Below are 19357 nucleotides of genomic sequence, written 5' to 3'. Positions count from 1 at the left end.
ACTTGTCTTCTCATAAGGATTTCTTCATTTGGTACACATAAAATCTTGTTAAAAATCAGTAGATTTTATTTCAGTACCTAATAAAACTACTGCTTAAAGAAATACGATATCTCTAATCTATACACAACTAATAACATGTATGAAATCGAATTGCTTGGTCACATTAGCCATTTTATCATTAATAACACTTATTCATACAGAAAAAAGAAAAACCTGTAGGTATTACAAACACATTTAGTAATCTGGAATGCTTTTTTTTAACTTGGTGCAGATAACCATAAATCAAACTATTTTGAAATTTGTTAGAATATTTCATTGGGAGGGACAAATGTAATTATTTGTTATTCTACTGTGCCCTTTTTAGTTTAATTTCTTAGATATGAACATGACATGTACTTGAAAGTAAAATTATTGAATTATCTACATTAAAATTCATGAATGATCATAAATACTCTGAGATAAATATATAAATCATCTGGGTTGAGAATTAAGAATCATTGCATCTTTATGGTACATGATCACTTTAAACACAAATATAGCTCCCTCATTCATCTTTTCCTCGTAAATTTCAAGCTATCTACTTTTGACAAGATTTTAAATAGTTATATAGCTTTTATTTATTAATATTTTTTACTAAGATTACTGAAGATAGCTTTCGAGCTGATATCTAAAACACCAAAGCACAAAAATATGTAAATGACAATTTTTTCATTGCATAATTCACGAATGACAATATGTAAATAACGACATGTATGTTTCATATTTTTAAAGTATGTACAAGATTTAAAAAGAAACCAATTAGTTCAATATAATTTATCTTATAAAAATGGAAAGGTAGAAAACCAAAACATGTTAGGAATAGTCACTGAAGAACAATAAGATCAGGGCCTTAACAAAAAGGATTGATATGTTCAGTATCTTGAGTCAGCATTTCCACTGGAAGAAGAAGATGGATAGCAAATATGAAAGAATGACACTGGTTGGTTCATGATCAGTATTTTAAACAAAATGTACTTGTAACAATGATATTAAATCCTAACTCAGCCCTCACTATTTTTGCCACTGAATACATAGCACAGGCTATACTTTGTCAAAGTATTTAATTTTGTCTAACCTACTATTCCAAGCATACATTATTGCATCTGTGCTTTAAAGATATAATGTTCAGGAAAGTGAAAATACATGGCTTCAATAACATATTAATTGGGATAGCCTGCCTTTTGATAAGGCATAATGGCTTCAACTTTTCCCATAACTGAACTGGGATTCGCACAGGCTATTAATCAATAAACCCGCTGCATTATCAGACAAAAACCTTCATTTTTAGACAAATTTCCTAAAAATTTAAAATATCATCTCAGCAATTCTGTTCATAAACATAATACTAGAATCATGACAATATTACAAAGTGCATGTTATCAATATGCATCAAACAGAATTTTGAAACTGATTATGACATCTAAATTCAATTTTCACACTAGAACTTTAGGTAAAACACATGAACAGGGCCCCGTCTTACAAAGAGTTATGATTGATCCAATCAATCGTAACTATAGAAATCCATCAGTGTCATAATTTTTTCTACAATAAATTTGCCCAATGTCCCTTGTTAAACAAAGAGAAGCACAGTGAATTTTCAAGAAAACAATGAATGCATGAATATAGTTCATAGAAAATATTTTGAACAAACATGCATTGATCGGATCAATTGCAACTCTTCATTAGACAAGCCCAGATATTGCAAAAGGGTAATATTAGTGCTCAATATTGGAACCATTATTGTCACTATGGACAGGTCACATGTCAGCCTCCATAGGATAATATCACACAGTTCTAGGATCTTTCATGGAGGAATACAAATTTGAAGGACATGGTAGAAGCATGGGCCAAGTGATCTGTGATTTTGCTGCTGTAGAAATTTAGGGTAAATCATCTTGTGTTTTAGCCTTTAAATTTCACAGATACCAGTCTTATACTTGATAGATGGGGCTTTAACTCATTCTCTCAAAACTTAATGCCTAGTGAGTAAAACTGACTGGCATTGTTAAATTTTATTTGTACAAATATACAAATAAGGAGCAAGGGGTCTATTTGTATTAAGTTTGCTCTGTCTTGCAAAAAAATTATCCACTGAGAGTGTAGCTTTGATGAAATTCATCTACATTACTTGTATTGGGCTGTGCACATATAAATGCAGTAAATCCCAACTGGAAAAGATTACCAGGAAAATGCACTAAATTCTCGTTAATCCAGGCTACTGGCTGTAAATGCAATAGAAGTTAGAAGTACATAATAAGGTTCAGGGTCTTTGTATAAATATATTATAGATTTCATTGCGGAGGAGTAGGTGTTGCTCGTTGTTTTTTACCTTTTCCTTTCAACAACTGCTGTTGCTGCTGTTGTTGTTGCTGCTGCTGCTGTTGTTGTTGTTGTTGCTGTTGTAATTGTTGGAGCTGCTGTTGCTGTTGTCTGAGAATTTGTTGCTTCTGGTAAACAGCCTGGGCTTGCTGCTGCTTCTGTAATGCAGTTAGCTGTTGGAATGTAGCCTAAATTTGAAGAAAAAAAAGACAAATTTCAAATAAATATTCAGATTTTCATGTGCATAACCTATAAATTCATCCTATTGTGCTTAAGGATGAATAAAAAGAATGAAATAAAGAATATAAAGGTCAGTTTTTAAGCATCTTTTGTTCAGTAAAGCTACATACAGTATACATGTAGAAAAACAAGCTACAGTGATTTTCACCGACAGACATTCTCTCAGCCGATCAGATGCACAGATTTCAGTAGCTTTTAACAGCTGTCAATGAAAATCACTGACAAAAATTGCTTCATGAAATAATCCCATGACAGATGACCCAGCCTGCCTTACCTGGCCCTGTGACCCTGAGAGCTGCTGCTGTTGTTGCTGTTGTTGTTGCTGCTGCTGCTGCTGTTGATTCTGTGCTGCCAAATGCTGTAACTGTTGCTGCAGTTGTTGAAGAGTTGCTGGATTTATTTGGCGTTGCTGAATGGCGGTGTTGTAGAGCAACTGTTGTTGGCCCTGTGATAGATTTTTTTTTTAATGCAGAAAACTATCAATACCATACACAGATTAACATTTCATCATAAGTGAAATTCACAATTTCTAGAAAGAGTTAAAAAATGGGCTGATGTTGCAAGTTATTCTTTCTGGATTGTGATGCCATTGTAAGAAACTGGTATTGCAATAGATGGATGTCAGAAATTTGAATACAAAAAAAAAGTCAAGGATTTTTATGTTCCCATTATATAGCAAAACTGACTTCCAAACCATAATCAAAGAAATCAGAAGCAGGAATGCAGTATGCCACATCTCCTCAATTTCCCATCCCAAATTGCTGTTCTATATGTTTCTTATAGAGGAGGTTGCCATATCATGCACTATCTGTCACCAAATTTGTGAAACACCCCACCAAAATCAAAACCATGACCTTCTGATCAGAAAGCAAGAAGCAAAACCTCTACACCACAATGCTTCTACTAACCTGAAGAAGAGATATCTGCTGAGCTTGATTATTTCCTGCTCCTCCTGCAGCACTGCCTCCTGCTCCAGCTCCTCCCCCTGCCCCAGCTGTCTGTGCCGCTGCAGCTCTCAGTGTAGTATTCTTTAGGTTCATTGTCATCAGCTGGGCTAGCTTGGCTGGAGTCAGCTGGTTATTCCCTTGACCTTGAGCATTGGCTATCACAGCTTGACCTCCGGTACCTATAAGACCTTGACCACCACCTGTTTGGAGTTGAACATTAAGGGTGTGCTTGGTTTTCAAAAGCAGAAAGGGCATTTTTAAACACATATGCGTAATGCAGAGATTTAAACAACAGGTCACAGGAGTATTCATGGTAAACCTTTTGAGCTTGGGGAAATTAAAGACTACCACGCAATACTCATTTTCTCAGGATCATATGTAAAAACTTTACAGACTAGTATTTTCTGCCATAAATTTTATGCAATAAACATGAAATTACCCCTTTCCACTTAGCATTAAAAAAAAATACAATTCATCTTACTGATGATGTTGATTGGTCCAGTTAAGACATTAGCAGGAGCTTGGATAACACCAGATTGTGATGTCGTAGCTGGGGAAACCCCCGAGGATACCACTGTGATGACATCATTGTTAGAGTTAGCTGAAGAGGATGATAGCTGTATCATTCCACCAGACTGATGTGGTGAGAAACCAGGGAGGGTTGTCATGACACCAATAGGAGTGTTGATGATATTACTAGTGTTCCCTGATTGAGGAATGCCTCCTGGAATTACATGAAATGAAAAACAAATACACTTGTAAATATGAACTTCAAATAATATATTACTTGACCTACATTTACCTTAATCATCACAGAATACACAAGATATTTATTGCCATCATGTGAACATACTGTAAAGTGTCCTTTACACAAGTTACTGCATCTTATTGAATAATCATCTCTATCTTCAAGCGGACATTCATGCCAATGTATACCATGGGCAAGAATCTTTACTTACAGATTAATACGAGAGTAGAAAAGAAGAAAGAGAAGGTAGGGGATGGGAGAAAAGAGGAAGGACAGTGAGAAATAGATAGAAAGAAGTGGAGGAAGAAGAGAAGGAAAAAAACATGGAGAAGGAAAAGGAAGATAAAGAGGAGAAAAGGAATGCAAGGACAGGTATGAAAAAAAATAAGAAGGAGAAAGAGAAGAACAAAAAATATAAAGAGGAGGGGGAATAATGATAAAAAAGATAGGCTTTTATATAGTGCCATCTATCAAGAAATAACCTATTCCGAGGCACATTGTTATTATTACTACTTCCCCAGCTGTAGCTTGAGCTGCCTTCCAACGCTCAGCGCATTCAAGGAATTAATCCTGCTCGGTACCCAATCACCTCACCTAGGTTGAGGGCAGCACAATGTGGATAAATTTCTTGTTGAAGGGAAACACGCCATGGATGGGTTTTGAACCCACGTCCCTCTGATTTAAAGATGAGAGTCGTTACCACTAGACCACAACGCCCTAAGTAAACCTTGAATACCCTTTTAGCAAAGGAGTGATCCTTGCAAAAACAGGAAAAACATTGCTCTCTAACGAGGAAGAAGTACAAAATAGAGGAAAGAATATAAGTAACTTGAATAGACACACACCTTGTTGAGAGTTGACCAGTGCCATAGCAATAGTCATAGCCATCTGATTGGTAGATGTAACTGATCCAGATCCAAGAGGAGAGGGGGTATTAGTCCTACCCTGGACCGGTGGAGGGGTAACAGATGGTTGAAGGGAAGGTGTGGTTGAGGGTGGGGGTGTAGGAGGAGGCCCCATAGAACCTGTCAAGATTCAAAGGAAAAGATTAGTCTATTCATCTGGCAATTTTGATATTTATAAACATATGAAGAAACAAATCATTTTAAATATTCATGTGTTAAAAAATACATTAAAATGAAACAAAACATATCATATATATTCATCAAATAAAAAAGATTGATAATAATAATCTAATATCTTATAACATTCACTGTCAATTATCCCTCTTCTGCTATTTTTTTCTTCAGTGACATGATGAAGCTAAATAAAGCAATGATAGTACACAATTCTTTAAACATTATGAAGTCTATCATGACATTGGAACTCCACAGATCAATATAGCACAAGAACAAAACTATAATTCAATGTCACAAAACACCAAAATACACATAAATCAATAAACAAAATTACACAATTATAAGAAACAAAACTATTAAAATACAAAAATGAACTAACATAACAATAAATCAATTACTTAAAGGGTGACCCACCTTTAAATCAAAATTGATTTGAATGAATAGAGTAAATCACATAAGTGAACATTAAAAAATTTCAATAGAATTATTTTGTCATGAATGAATTTTGCCATTATTTTAAATCGGTAATATGTGTACATGTAGCTGTAAATAAGCTTCAAATGGTGTGAAATATTTCATAGTTAGGCATGACAAATCTCTCCCTTGAACCAAAATACGATCCAGAAAAGTTGATTTTTAAATAAATTTCAGAACACACCAAATCACCTTTACATTCTTGGAGCAGAATATTGAAATAGTTGAATTCAAAATATAAGCCTTTTTTCAATGTTTAACTTCAAAATGCTGAAACACTGAAATAATCAATTATCTAATTTCAATGAAATTTTGCACTGATTTGTTGGTTCAATTTCACTCTTTTCAGTCAACTCAACTTAATCTCAAGGCAGAGTACCCTTGAAAACCCCTAGACAACTAATTTGATCCCTTCAATCATATGTGACCTATGACCTTGTTTGATCTGATTTGACCTTTAATCTATCGGTGTGAATCATTAGGACACATGAATCACCTGGGAGATTAGCTGAATGAGCAGCCGCAGCCAGGACCTGACGGGCGTCTAAACCAGATGAACGACGCCCAAGGATTGGAGGGAGAGGACGAGAGGTAGCAATGGGCCTCTGGGGCTGTTGAGGGTTAGACAAGGGCGCCCTCAATTGTCGAAGCTGTGCCCCTACACTGGCACTAAACATGGACACTATAATGTTTGATGATTGTGTTTTTCAATGTGAGGGATTAGTGTTTGAAGGACAATTTATTAATTTAGTAATTAATACATTTTTGTAAAATTTTGTTTATTGTTTGACATATATTAATATTTCATGATGTTTTATGTTTTTTTATCAATGTAACAATATAAGTTTCACGTCGAAACACAGATTTTACATTCAATAGATTTATTTCAAATTTAGATTTTGATTCAAAATAGAAATGTAACATTGAAAAATGTACAAATTTTGTGCAAATCAAGTATAACATTGACATGTATAGAAATTGTTAATTTTTTTTTCATAATTCAGAAAATTGGATCAAAGAAAACAAAAGAAAAAAAAGAAAAGAAGAGGAAAAACAATATCACTGTCATGCCACAATTGTTCACAAAATTCAACAGAAAAATGAAATAAAAATTGAAACAAAGAACTACACATTGAATGAAGCATCTACAAGTAACAAATACCACATTGATTTATGAAGCATGTCAGCATGCTATTTAGAAAGAATTCTTTTACACAATTTCATTTTTAAATCTTTTCTCCCTTCATGTTCATAATATCCGGGACAAGAGATAATTTTCCAAAGATATCTCTAATCTACCCAATATGGATGTCTTACAGCCCTAATGTTATCAAATTCATAAGATATTATTTTTATTTGTAGATGCTCTTAAAACAAAACCTATAAACAAATTAAAAAGAAACATTAATAGTTAAAAAATTATTAATTGTTAAGTAGAGATATCACTAATATATCACTCTTTTGAAGGTTAAATGTTTTTTAGAGAAAAAAAAGCCCACCCTAAATTCTGAGGGAGATAAGATGGTATGGTCCAATACTTGTCTCTAATTGTTTTTTTTTTTTTTTATTGTTGAATAATCACATAAATTTTATTTTCCTTGCTGCTCCACTTCTACACTTAATCAAACAGCAATAATCAGACAACAATATGAAAATATCATGCTCCTAGTATTATTGGAATTTCTGAAAAAAACATAGGAAAACACAACAAAATTATTTCAGAAATCATATAAAATGTATGAAACAAAGGTTCACAAATCTACATAAAAATAATATCTATTCAAGAAATTTGATCAAACATCAATATGACCAATAACAACAATTGAAGCAAGAAATGGATAATTAAACCAAGAATTTGAATTATGACTCTCAATTTATGCATCAATGACTGAAACAAGATATAATCTTCGGTCCATCCATTCTAAGATAGTCAAGCCTAAACTTTGACTAGACTGGGAGTCACAACACTGAACTCAAGTCAAGTAAATGCCTGTGTAGCCTTCATTTAGAACAAGTCTTGATAAGACTAAATCATTATGACCTATAAAATCTTTTGGGGGGGGGGTGTTTCACAAAGATTTATGTATGACTTAGCGTAGCACTTATATGCCTAGTTGCGAGAGGTATAAAAGGCTTGAGTGCATTGGTCAGATTATGCCAAGAGGACGTGCACCACTACACATTGTTCAATAAGATTTTGCATTGCATGTAGGCATCGGCATAAAGTGCAACTCTAAGATATATCTTTGTGAAACACCCCCTAGTCGAGTAAAAACTAAGCACCGTCTAGTCTATACCTTGGTAAGAGAAATTTCAATGTTCTGCCAAAAGTAAGAAATTGGCTTGCACAAGCATTTGTAATCTGTTGACAAATAACATATTACAAATAAACATCACAAGTACATACATATAAATGAACATACCGGGAGGTGTTGATGGCATAGATGTAGGTGTACCAACAGGAGAAGGGAGTATTTCCTGCTGAGCATTGTTGTTATTGTTTGCCCTATAAACAAGGATTAGAATTACAAAAACAATGTTTAGAACAAGTTAACAAAATTGAATGTAGAAATTTCAACTATGTTTTCAGCATTCATTTTTAAACATTACAAGCAAATCATTCATGATAATAAGATAAATGAACAATAAAAAGTTGTAGATATGTTGCTTACCTATTGAGATATGCAGGCGATTGTCTGCCCATACCAGGCAAGCGTGGGCTAGGGACAGCAATATTTGACCCCGCTGTTTGACCTTGTGTTTGTACCTGACCTTGTAGCTGACTTTGTTGATTTCCTGTGATCTGAATGATTTGACCTTGGGAATTAATTGAACCTGTTGGGGCAAATAAGAGAAAATGTTGTAATTTATATCACATGACAGATTATATTTTTACCACAGCAATGAAAAAGATTACTGTCAAATAAACAGTTTGATAAACTTTGTAAGTTTGTATCATACAATGAACTGATAAGATTATTCTTCATTCTTTTGATAATATTCTCTGGAATGTCATGTAAAAACAGTTATAGTTATGAATAAAGATCAGTGCTTCTTATCTAACTTAAATGGCTCTTAAAAAGTATTAATTAATCGTAATAACTGATGAACCAAAACAAACATCAAACAAACAATGTTTGCTATAAATTCTTAATTAATAAAGAAAAGAGAAATGATTGTTTGCAGTGCATAAAATAGTCTTAAATAATAATAATAAAGGATTTGTATAGCGCACGGATCCACCTTGCTATAGTGCTCTAGGCGCTCCTATATTACCCCGGCTAAGCTAGTCTACCGATTCTGGTGCGCACAGCTTTTTGGAACTCACTGGACAGTACATTTTCTTTAATTAATTATTCATTCCATAGAAAATGACAAGACTATAAGATTATCAAGTTATTAAGCTATATGAACCTACCGGCTAATCCGGACTGTGAGAGCTGGTTTGAGAGAGTGTTGCTCATATTAACGGCTGCGGCAGCATTCAAAGGAAGCTGAAGTTTCAGAGATTGCTTGGCATCTAATGGAGCCATGTCACCCTGTCATTGGTCATAAGGTCATATGATTTCATCTCAATAAATGTTATATAATAGGTGGTACAACTTAAAATACAGTTGATCATTACAATTTGAACCTCTCATGGATTTAAACCAGTTGCTGATACCAACTATGCACACTCAAAATTTTGTTGGGCCTTTCTGCATTTGATTAAAAACATGTATCCTGATGAATATAACATTCATTAATCCACACACTCCAATTAATATAAAATATTGTCTGGTCATGTTGACATACAATAATTTGCCTTTAATCAAATATCTATATGAAATATTTTAAGTTTTCTAAGTGTCCAAGAACTTTTTTTGCCGAGTGTATATATATGTGGCAGAAACAGAAATCAAATGTTAGAAATAAATGAAACCTAAGAATGCAATAGAGGATTTTAATATAAAGGTACATTGAATTATCAATCCGTGAAATCAATACTTTTTTAACGATAAAAAAATTATTTGTAAAAGATCCTGGCAGGTACATCATAATCCATAGAAAATTATTAAAGGAATATCATCTTTACCTTTCATGAAGAACATGATACTATATCAAGTAATAGGCATTGTCCATCATCCAAGATGGAATCTTATGATAACAAATGTTATGTAATGCATTGTATATTTCACATATTGCCTCAAATGGTGTGAAGTCATTATTTCTCTGTTCAATAATTCCCATGGATGTTGTCGAAGAATGACTATTGATGGGAAGAGGAAGTAAGCTTTTCCACACAGGTGACTTTATTACTATAATTTCCAGACCATTTCACAATTAAAATATCAGCCATTTGTAATCATCTTCCCATGAAAACTACAAATAGAATAGCGTTAAATACCAACTCACCCCTGCTCCCATCTGATTGTTACTATTATTATTCTGCTGCAGGTTACTAGCATCCATGCTAGCACCACCAGTAGTAGTAGTACGACCCCCTTGGGCTGATACCGATGCACCTGCATCACCACCCCCTCCTCCACCTGTCGCACCCCCCTGCTGCTGCTGCTGAGTGGATCCCCTAGAACCCTGTTGTTGGTGTGATTGGTAGGCAGGGTTCTGTATCAGCTGAGGAGGTTGACCTGCCATGACCCGGGATATCTTCACCGGTTGTCTTGTCTCCAATGACAGGCTTTCAGTTAATTGTTTTAGATACCTGGATACAGGATTAAGAATTACTTTGCATTAATAATTTTCATTCATTCGTTTTCCATATAAAAACAGATTATAAATAGTACATCAAGATTCAATCATTTAACATTTTGTTAAAATTCAGAGGATTGACATGGATGACTTCTCTTGCATAAAAAAACAAACATCTATTATGCTAAATAATTAACCAATCAATCAATTAAAGCTTGAAAGGCACAATATAGTCAATAGATATTTTTATCTTTAATATTTCCATTTTAAAATGTTACAATATTCATTTATGTGTAGTAGCAATATTACCTATCAAATATAATCAGATTTGCACCATATCCACTAAATAACAAAAGCATGGACAGAGTGTAGCTATTTACCTTTGTGCATTTTGTAATGAGCCAAGATAGAACCTTGAGGAAATGAAGAACAAGAAATGAAACAAATGGATTAGATCATGATAATTTCAAAAGGGAAAGTAATTTACATTTTAACAAAAGTGTCACTTGATATTACACCCTACCTACCTAAATCATATTTGTAAAGGAAAACAGAAATTTGGAATACTCATTGTTAAAGTTAGAAGGGTAGAGAGATGAGAGAAAATGTACGGGTTTGGGGGGCAATTGGTTCCTTGTGAGAAAAGAAAAAGTTGTATCCTTTAATAAATATCTGAAAGGAGATTTTTGTAACAAGGGAAGAAATGTGCTTGATTTTTTAAAGCCAATTTGTGTCAATTGTTTGCAGAAAATTGAATAAGATTAAAAATGGCAACAAGTGTACAACTGACTTACTATAAAAAGTTCTACACATACAACCACGATCAGTGTGTTTATCTTCAGCACCTTAAAGCAGCACTCACACTGGGAAGAAGAATTGAGTATAATTTGCATTCCATTCCAAGTTTTCACAAAGCAGTATCATTTGACACTGAAAATTCACTTTTGTTTCCTTCAGATTTAGTTATCTTAATACATTGGCAAAAGCATGAAAGCAGAGCTAAAAAAATTAGTCATACTTGGTAAAGTTTGCATTAGTTCTAGGATGCTGTGGATCATTAGGGTTGTAATTCCTATCAATATACTGCTCTCCTTGGTATGTTTGATCTAGCTGACGTTGCTGTATAGTAACTCTGACATGCTGCAGACGTCCATTTCCTCTCTCAGTCTCCAAGATCACCTCCTCAACAGGTATCTATACAATAATATGTAAAGAATACCAATATAAGGGTGTTAGTAAGAGTTACATACATAGGATACGTTAAGAACAGTTCCATCACTGGTTGAAAGGTAACAAGTGTGTGTTATTAATTTAATGTCCAGGCAAAATAATGTGCATTATGTTTTGTAAGAGAGTGATGTGGATCCTTGTCATTTCACAAACAATCCTCAACTCAAGTCCATGACCATTCAATAGAACCAGTCTTTAGGACCAGTCATTAGCATATTGATTTAGATTGGTCATTGATTACATGATAGATTTCAGCTAATAATTGGACCCATTTCATCATCAAAATAGTAATATCGACAATCAATAGGGATTCTTGCCCATTGCTCTTCTCACAGATATGACTTTCATAGGGAGAGTTACATAATGCAGTTTGTCCGTGATCTTTATTCACTGACAACTGTTACAAGCTACTAAAAAAATTTGTATCTGATTGGCTGAGAGAATTTTTTTCGGTGAAAATCAATGACAAGGTACTTCATGATATGCTCCCCTTGTTTGTTTTGTGATATTACCCTGACTGTAGCATGGCTATAAAATAGGTACTATGAATGCTAATGTTTTAACATACACATGTAATACATGAATTACATTGCCATAGGAAGATGTTCATTCATTTTGCTAATCAATTTACTAATATTTTTTACAATGACAAGAAGTGATAGCATTAATCTGTAAAATGAAAGGAGAATACTTACAACCCCACCACTACTTCTTTCTCTAGGTCTATCTGAATGGCTTGCAAATTGGGACACCTAAGAAAGATACAGGATATTAAAATTCATTTAACTTCATCTTTGACATAGGCTGCAGAGCCTTTTGAAGATTATAGCAGAAGAAGAAATAAAATTGATTTTCGACACAAAGCAACAGTCCACAAGTACCCAAATATTCTAAGCAACTACTAAGCAACATCCCTCTCCCTCTTTCTTTCGATCTCTCCCCCACTCTGCGTAATGGTCATCAGTACACCCCATTATTCCAGTTTGACCACCTTTAGGGTAGTTGGGTGGTGTAAAGTAAGTAAAGCAAAATATCATGTCCTTTCAAAATCATCAGACCTGCCAACCTATGGGAATGAAAAATTGTATTCTGTGATAAAAAAAATGTATTTTTCCCCCAAAAAATGTATTTCATAATAAAATGCGTGGCGCGCACGTTCATCGTGGCGCTCAAGCTGCATGCAAGCTAAAATGCACACTGCTCTTGCAGATGAAAAAAAAAAACCATTGAAACATGTGTATATCTCACCCTGGTTTTAACAAAATGATTGAAAAAAAAAAGTTACCTGAAATTACATTGATCCAATAACCATATTTGAGTAAGTTTTATGAAATAGAGACATATAGAGAGAGATGACTTTTCTCAATGAATTAAGATTTTGTAAAGATTTTAACAAAATCATATTTTTTAAAGAAAAAACGTACTGTCGTATTTTGGTTGCAAAACGTACTAAATACGTCAAAAACATACTGGTTGGCAGTTCTGCATCATCCGAGAGACATTTTCTCAAACAAAAAACAACATGAATGAACTTAAAAATTAAATCAAAATTACAAAAATGGACTTAAGAATATACTGAACAAGGCTGATACTTACAGGAACGTTATCAGGTACAGAAAGGTCTAAATCTCTCTGCTTCCACATGTCAACACACTGAAATTATAGAAGATAAAAATGAGAATAGAAAAGTAATGTTCACAAATAAACATTTGAAATTGAAAGTAAATGTTAGACAGCATTAATGTCAATAGTTACCAAATTCTTTTCATCAAAGTTGATAATTATCTTAATCAACATTAAACGTAAAATACGTCATGTTTTATTCTACTTATGAAGGATGATAACACGTTTTCTTGACCCAAAAACTCTACAAAACTAAAATTGAAACCGGATAATGGGTTGTTCTAATTCAGGTGTTTTTTTTCCTTAAATTTGCTAAATAGATAACTTGGGAGTAAAATTTATCCTAAATCCTAAATACAGATCCAAATAATTTTCAATGATATAATGCAATCAACAGGTATAAATAGGTAAGATAATAGTGCAAAAGTTGCTGAGAAACCAACAGTCATACTTACTGCCGGAAAAAATCTTACTCATTTGAATTCATAATGGTTACAAACTTACCGGTTTGCCAACTTTGAGATTGACCTTAGGAGGGGGTGCCCTCTCTTTCTTCTTAGCAAGGAAGTCATGAAGCCTAAGACCAGGTGGTGCTGGGAAGGACTTAAAAGTAGCTCGACGGTTACGGGCAATCTGAGAATATCTCTTCATACACCTGGAGTAATTAAACATCATTGACAAAAATAAAAAACCCAACAAAACAAACTATAAAGAAGTCAATCAGTGTAAACAAGTAACCAGAGCTTGCAGATTTTCTTCATTATGTCTTTGGGGCAAGGCAACTTTACTACAGGGCACATCCATGTATTACAGCATGAAAGGGAAAAATTAGAATAAGACAGAAAAATATCTACGGCACTGAGAAGGGTACTGAAGCCAATCAACAGAGCATCCAATAATAATGATGATGGTGATGATAATGATAATAATGAACAACAACACAAAAGCAGGGTTCCCAGCTTTTCAAGAAAACAAAATTCCCTGATAATTATTTAAACCCAATCCCAGTTTCACTCATTTTCTAAGTTGTTGCAGTGAATTACATGTATTTCCAGTGTAAAAATAATGATGTAAAACTAATTAGTACATTTACACAGGCATGTAATGGCCTCCCTTCTCCCCATACAGCCATCAACCATACACCATAACTTTAACCAGTCATTCAATGGATGTTGTTTTGATATGCAACAAAATATAACAGTGTCTGACTGACTACCGTGCTTTCGACTTTTGGGCCGATCAAAATTCCTTGATTTTTCCCTCATTTGAGGCATTTTCCCCTGATTTTAGGTATTCTATATCAAATTCCCTGATTTTTCCCTGACTTGAAAAAGGTAAAATAATTTTCCCGGATTTCCCGATGGACTGGGAACCCTGAATAGGTATCTATATGCTTGAATTCAAATAAGAAAAAAAGTTCCTTTAAAGGAGAGAGAAAAAGGAGAAAGCAAAGAGATAAAAAAAAATCCAAGATAATGGAGTGATTAATGAACTTACTTTTTGAGAGGTCTTGTATTGAGTCTATGTTTCTCTTGGTGTATTATATTCTCAGTACAGGCTACTGCTACTGATGGATCAAGACATAGAGGTTCTTGAGTGGTTAGCAGAAGTTGACTCTCAAGAGCTAACTTATCATCCTGGTGAAAGGAATGGAGAGAGATACTTTAACATTATTATGATATCAAAACACATGTAACAAGATCCATCTCCTCCTCCTCATCATCAAAATCATCATCATCATCATCATTGCCGTCATGATTACATTCATCATCAAAACAATCGTCATTATCATCAAAATCATCATCACCACTATCATCATCATCATCCTCCTCATCATTATTGTTAATATAACCATCATCAATCCCATTATCATTGTCATCATATTTATAATCATCATAATCATCACCATCATCATTGTTGTAATTATAATCTCCATTATCATAATCATTATTCTTATCTTTTTGATCATAATCATCTCAAAATTTCCATTAATATAGTACACTTACCATGCTCCATCGTGGATCATTACTTGTAATTGAATTGATATCGTATGCCAATGTCTGGGAATGAAATAATCAGAAGAGACACATATTAATCCAACAATAAACACAATAAAAAGTACCCCCTTCTAAATGAAAAAAAAAAAAAGTTTTAATACTTTGTGAATGTATATTATGATGTTAAAACACCAAGGATTAAAACTGTCTTTGGGTTATAGGCATAATGAACCAAAAACAGAAGAATGTAATATTGGTCTTCAAGCCGAAAACTGTTACGGGAGTTTATGAATAATTTGAAGAGAGGGGAAGATATATCCATATACATATACAAAGAGGGGGAGAAAAAGAAAAGAGAGAAAGATAATTAACCTGTGGTGTAGGTCTGAGTAGTATGTGCTTGGAGTGATATGTCTGACCAGTAGCTGACTGCCGATAGTCTCTTATTTCAGTCACTACGCAGCCGCTGTAGAAGATGTTTGTATCAGCTTTATCAAGGAGCTCCACTAGTAACGGAGGAAGCTGGCAGAGCAGACATGATTAATCAAGAAGAGTGATATAAAAAAAATCATTCAATAACTTACAGAATTAAAACATCATCTGACCCTTTTATGGTATTACAAATATCACAAATAAAGCATTTTTTTTTCATATCTATTGATAACGAGTAAATTCAAACACACTATACTGTACAAAGGAACCATTCACAATAATTCAATACGTATGCACAAAATTACACATTCAAATCACATAGGCCTACATGTGTGCTCAACAAGTGCTTTTATTGGTTTTGGACCTAAGAAGACGTCATTTTCCAACCAGGAAACAAATATTGAATATGAAATGCGAAGTTTGTACAAAAAGGAGATGATTAAGATGTAAAATCACAGAATAAAAGCTTCACAGTTGATTGCTGAGAGACTTACTATGGTATTCTATTTAACATATCAACTGATTAGTAAATTTGATTACGATAACAAAAAAATATATTTACCTCTTCAGCATCAAGATAATCCAAGAAGTCTGATTCCTGAAGAAAAAAAACATCCATGAGGCAAGTAAGAGTGAATTATTATCAAGAGCAGGTAAAACAATCACTCTATCAATTGCATATAGAGAAAGACAGTGATTTAAAGACCATCTATGCTCTAATTGCAGGCAATATACAACATGAAATGTTACAAAAATATGTGTTAAGCACTTCACTGCAATGATATTATCTACATGTAATAAATCTAACAATTACTAAACCAAGATGTCCAATTATTTAAATGAAAACAAAACAATTCATATTTAGTAACTTACATCATAGGGTAGCTTCAATGTCTCTGTGTCTGTGTGGCATGAAAAGAGAGTAAAAACATTGATTTTGCATTAATATTCATGCTTTCACAAAATAAAAGTAAGAAGTATGAATGATTCTGTAACTACTTTTATCTAAACCATTCTTTTTAACAAATAAATAGCTCAATAAAGTATCGAATGATGTTGAAATAGATTATGGTGAGAAATGCTTGTTGAAAGAATGTTGAAGTCTTTGTGAAAATACTTGATACACTTCAGTCAATGACTAAAAGTTTATGATGTGGTATTATGATGTTGCCCATTTAAAAGGGCACTGACACATTTATATCTCAACACATGAGTGAAGGTGCATTTGGCTCTAAGTATGAATTTATCAACTTATTAACAAGCAATACAAATCCCTCAGTTGAGCACGTCTACAAATTGAAGAATAATACTATTCCAGAGTATATTTAATATGTTACATGTTCATCACAATGTGAATATTAATGACTTGAAATGAATAAAAGGAAACATTTCTTGTGAATATTAATTTCCTTAATACAAATTTCTGGTTATTTTTTATTTCTTGACCTTTGACCTTACCTATGCCATCTTTGCCTCTAAGCATTAATGAGAATCCTTGGTTGCCAGGGAACAGATTAACCACCAGACAGGTAAGTTTATCTCTCTTAGCTAGCTTATCGAGAAGATGGGTACTACTCTTCACACTCTGAAATGGAATAAAATAGTGAGAGACAGTAAAAACAGTAACAAGAAATAGAAAAATAAATTCTCTCTTTAACATGCGTTCATGTTTGTTGAAATGACATCCCAATACTTTTATGTATTGTGAATATTAAAAAGTTATTACAAGTTTGACACACGACATTATGTGAATTATATGATTGGCACAAACCTATAATTGACTCGTAAATAAAGATTAACAAAATCAATTTGAGTCAATGCACTTCTGCATGTTGGATGGCATTTAATCTCAGAAAACAGGTTTTGCTGACTGGATGATATGATACTCTTCTAAGTAGCTAAGAAGCATCACTTAATTTACCTCTAATCCCTGGTTTCTTCAAGTTTAATAATCCCTTGACTAGTGATCTGTCATTCCCATTTGAGCAGGCATAGGCTGGTTCCAGGAGAGATTAGTTTAATTCTGAAAACACCTGCTATTAAATTACTTGCATATCTTAAGACACAAATAACTACTTACTGTATCACTTGATTCCTTGTTACATTCTTCAACATATAGCTCCTGAAGACGTTGATGTATTGATTTCCTGCAAAATAAGAGTATAATTGAATTTCTTTCTGTCTATGCTACTTAAATGAAATCTTACATACATGATTTTCTTTAACAAACAAAGAAATTTGGAAGGGTTGAGAAAGGGAGTTAGTGGTAGGGGAAGGGTAGAGAATAGTGAGATGAGAACGAGAAAGAGAGTTAGGGAGAGAGAGAAAGAGAGAGAGATTGGAATTGGAGCAGCAGGGTAGTTGAGAAGGGAACTAAAATCTTCTCAACATATAAACAATAAATGCATATCAATGATAAGTTACAAACTTACCATTTATTAGAACCAGTGTTTTTAAATTTGGGCTTCCTTTCCACTGACTGTAAGACTTGCTGTAAAAATTGAAGAAGAAAACAAAGAACAAAACTAATCAACACACATCAATCAAACCCAGGAAAAGAATAATATTTTCTGTAAGGCAGCTACTCTGACCATTCATTTCAAATTACCTTTTGTCAGTTCTAAGGCTTATTATACATTCAATGTGCTCATGTGTATGTTCTGCTATATCAAACTCAAACTCACAAAGAAGCAAATATATAATTCTCATATTCTTCTAAAAACAATGACATGAGCAACATATAACTTACTGAATAACTTTAAGAAGAATATGGTAAAAACAATTATAAAATTCATTCAAATTTGAAAACATGATTTAGGTAATCAAGAAAATTCCAAGCAAAGCCCTATAAAAAGGTAAGGTTAGACTCTAGACAATCACAATATAAATGCAGAGTAATTGCAGTGGACCTGAATAAAACAAATATGAAATAAAATCATTTACCTCAGCTTGCAAGATGGCCTCTTCCAAACTAGAAGCCTGAAGAATAAAAGACAGAAAATAATTTGGATCATATTAACAACATGGTCGCAGGAATTGACAAGACAGTGCGTGCAATTATTAGCACATGCACCTGTCATATTGCAAAATATATTTCATCATATAGCAGAGGCGCAAAGATAAGCAAAAATATAAAGAGCATGAAAACTTGAGTTTCCTTGATTAATAGCTAAAAAAAGAATGTGCTAATGACAGTGACTTCATCTCATTATAATGAGAACAGCCTGGGATTTTTTTCCAACATTGCACTCATAGCTCAGGTAAGAAAATCTCATTTTACTCCTCATTAGAATTAGATCTAATTTCTGAAAGTTTTCATGGTGAAGGAGAGTGTAGTGAATATCATGGTACACCATGTATCTTTCATGGGTAATTGTTAGTCTTTTTTAAAGACATCTGAGATGTCAGGTCAGTGAATCTCTAAAATGCTTTTTAACCTCTTAAAAAACAATACTTTGTCAAAGAGTAAAATTTAGGAATTTTGTATTAGAATTACTAATCTTTTATAATTAAAAAGATGTAAACATAAAAGATTATAAC

General features: G+C 33.4%; 1 protein-coding gene across 2 annotated transcripts; it reads right to left on the bottom strand.

Annotated features, from left to right (window-relative positions):
* Positions 1-43: 43 nt before the first annotated feature.
* LOC129260817 (transcription factor SPT20 homolog) lies at positions 44-18852 on the bottom strand. 2 transcript variants are annotated; one of them, XM_054898793.2, is made up of 24 exons: positions 18761-18852; positions 18250-18308; positions 17898-17964; positions 17276-17402; positions 16691-16719; positions 16380-16415; positions 15758-15907; positions 15395-15448; positions 14886-15025; positions 13893-14043; positions 13362-13418; positions 12461-12517; positions 11554-11729; positions 10916-10948; positions 10242-10548; positions 9265-9385; positions 8519-8681; positions 8270-8352; positions 6343-6528; positions 5139-5318; positions 4027-4269; positions 3507-3745; positions 2873-3043; positions 44-2546 (listed from the first exon to the last, which is right to left on the bottom strand). In XM_054898793.2, the coding sequence occupies exons 4-24, from the start codon at positions 17298-17300 to the stop codon at positions 2331-2333; spliced, it is 2817 nt and encodes a 938-aa protein (XP_054754768.2). In that variant the 5' UTR covers positions 17301-17402; positions 17898-17964; positions 18250-18308; positions 18761-18852; the 3' UTR covers positions 44-2330. The 2 variants fall into 2 exon arrangements, with proteins under 2 accessions (XP_054754768.2, XP_054754769.2); XM_054898794.2 differs by lacking the exon at positions 6343-6528.
* Between the last annotated feature and the right edge of the window lie 505 nt (positions 18853-19357).

Source organism: Lytechinus pictus, unplaced genomic scaffold (assembly GCF_037042905.1).
Source record: "Lytechinus pictus isolate F3 Inbred unplaced genomic scaffold, Lp3.0 scaffold_19, whole genome shotgun sequence".
Classification (NCBI taxonomy): domain Eukaryota; kingdom Metazoa; phylum Echinodermata; class Echinoidea; order Temnopleuroida; family Toxopneustidae; genus Lytechinus; species Lytechinus pictus.
Note: the sequence above shows the minus strand (reverse complement) of the source record. Positions and strands in the feature narration are given on the sequence as shown.

What these genes read in the sequence shown, in the direction of transcription:
- LOC129260817 (XM_054898793.2), bottom strand. Translation starts at nt 17,300, where the DNA reads ATGCTTAGAGGCAAAGATGGCATAG. An exon ending in TACTCAGACCTACACCACAG is followed by an intron (nt 15,449 to 15,757) that starts GTTAATTATCTT and finishes TTTCATTCCCAG; the next exon opens with ACATTGGCATACGATATCAA. An exon ending in ATGATCCACGATGGAGCATG is followed by an intron (nt 15,026 to 15,394) that starts GTAAGTGTACTA and finishes TCCTTTCACCAG; the next exon opens with GATGATAAGTTAGCTCTTGA.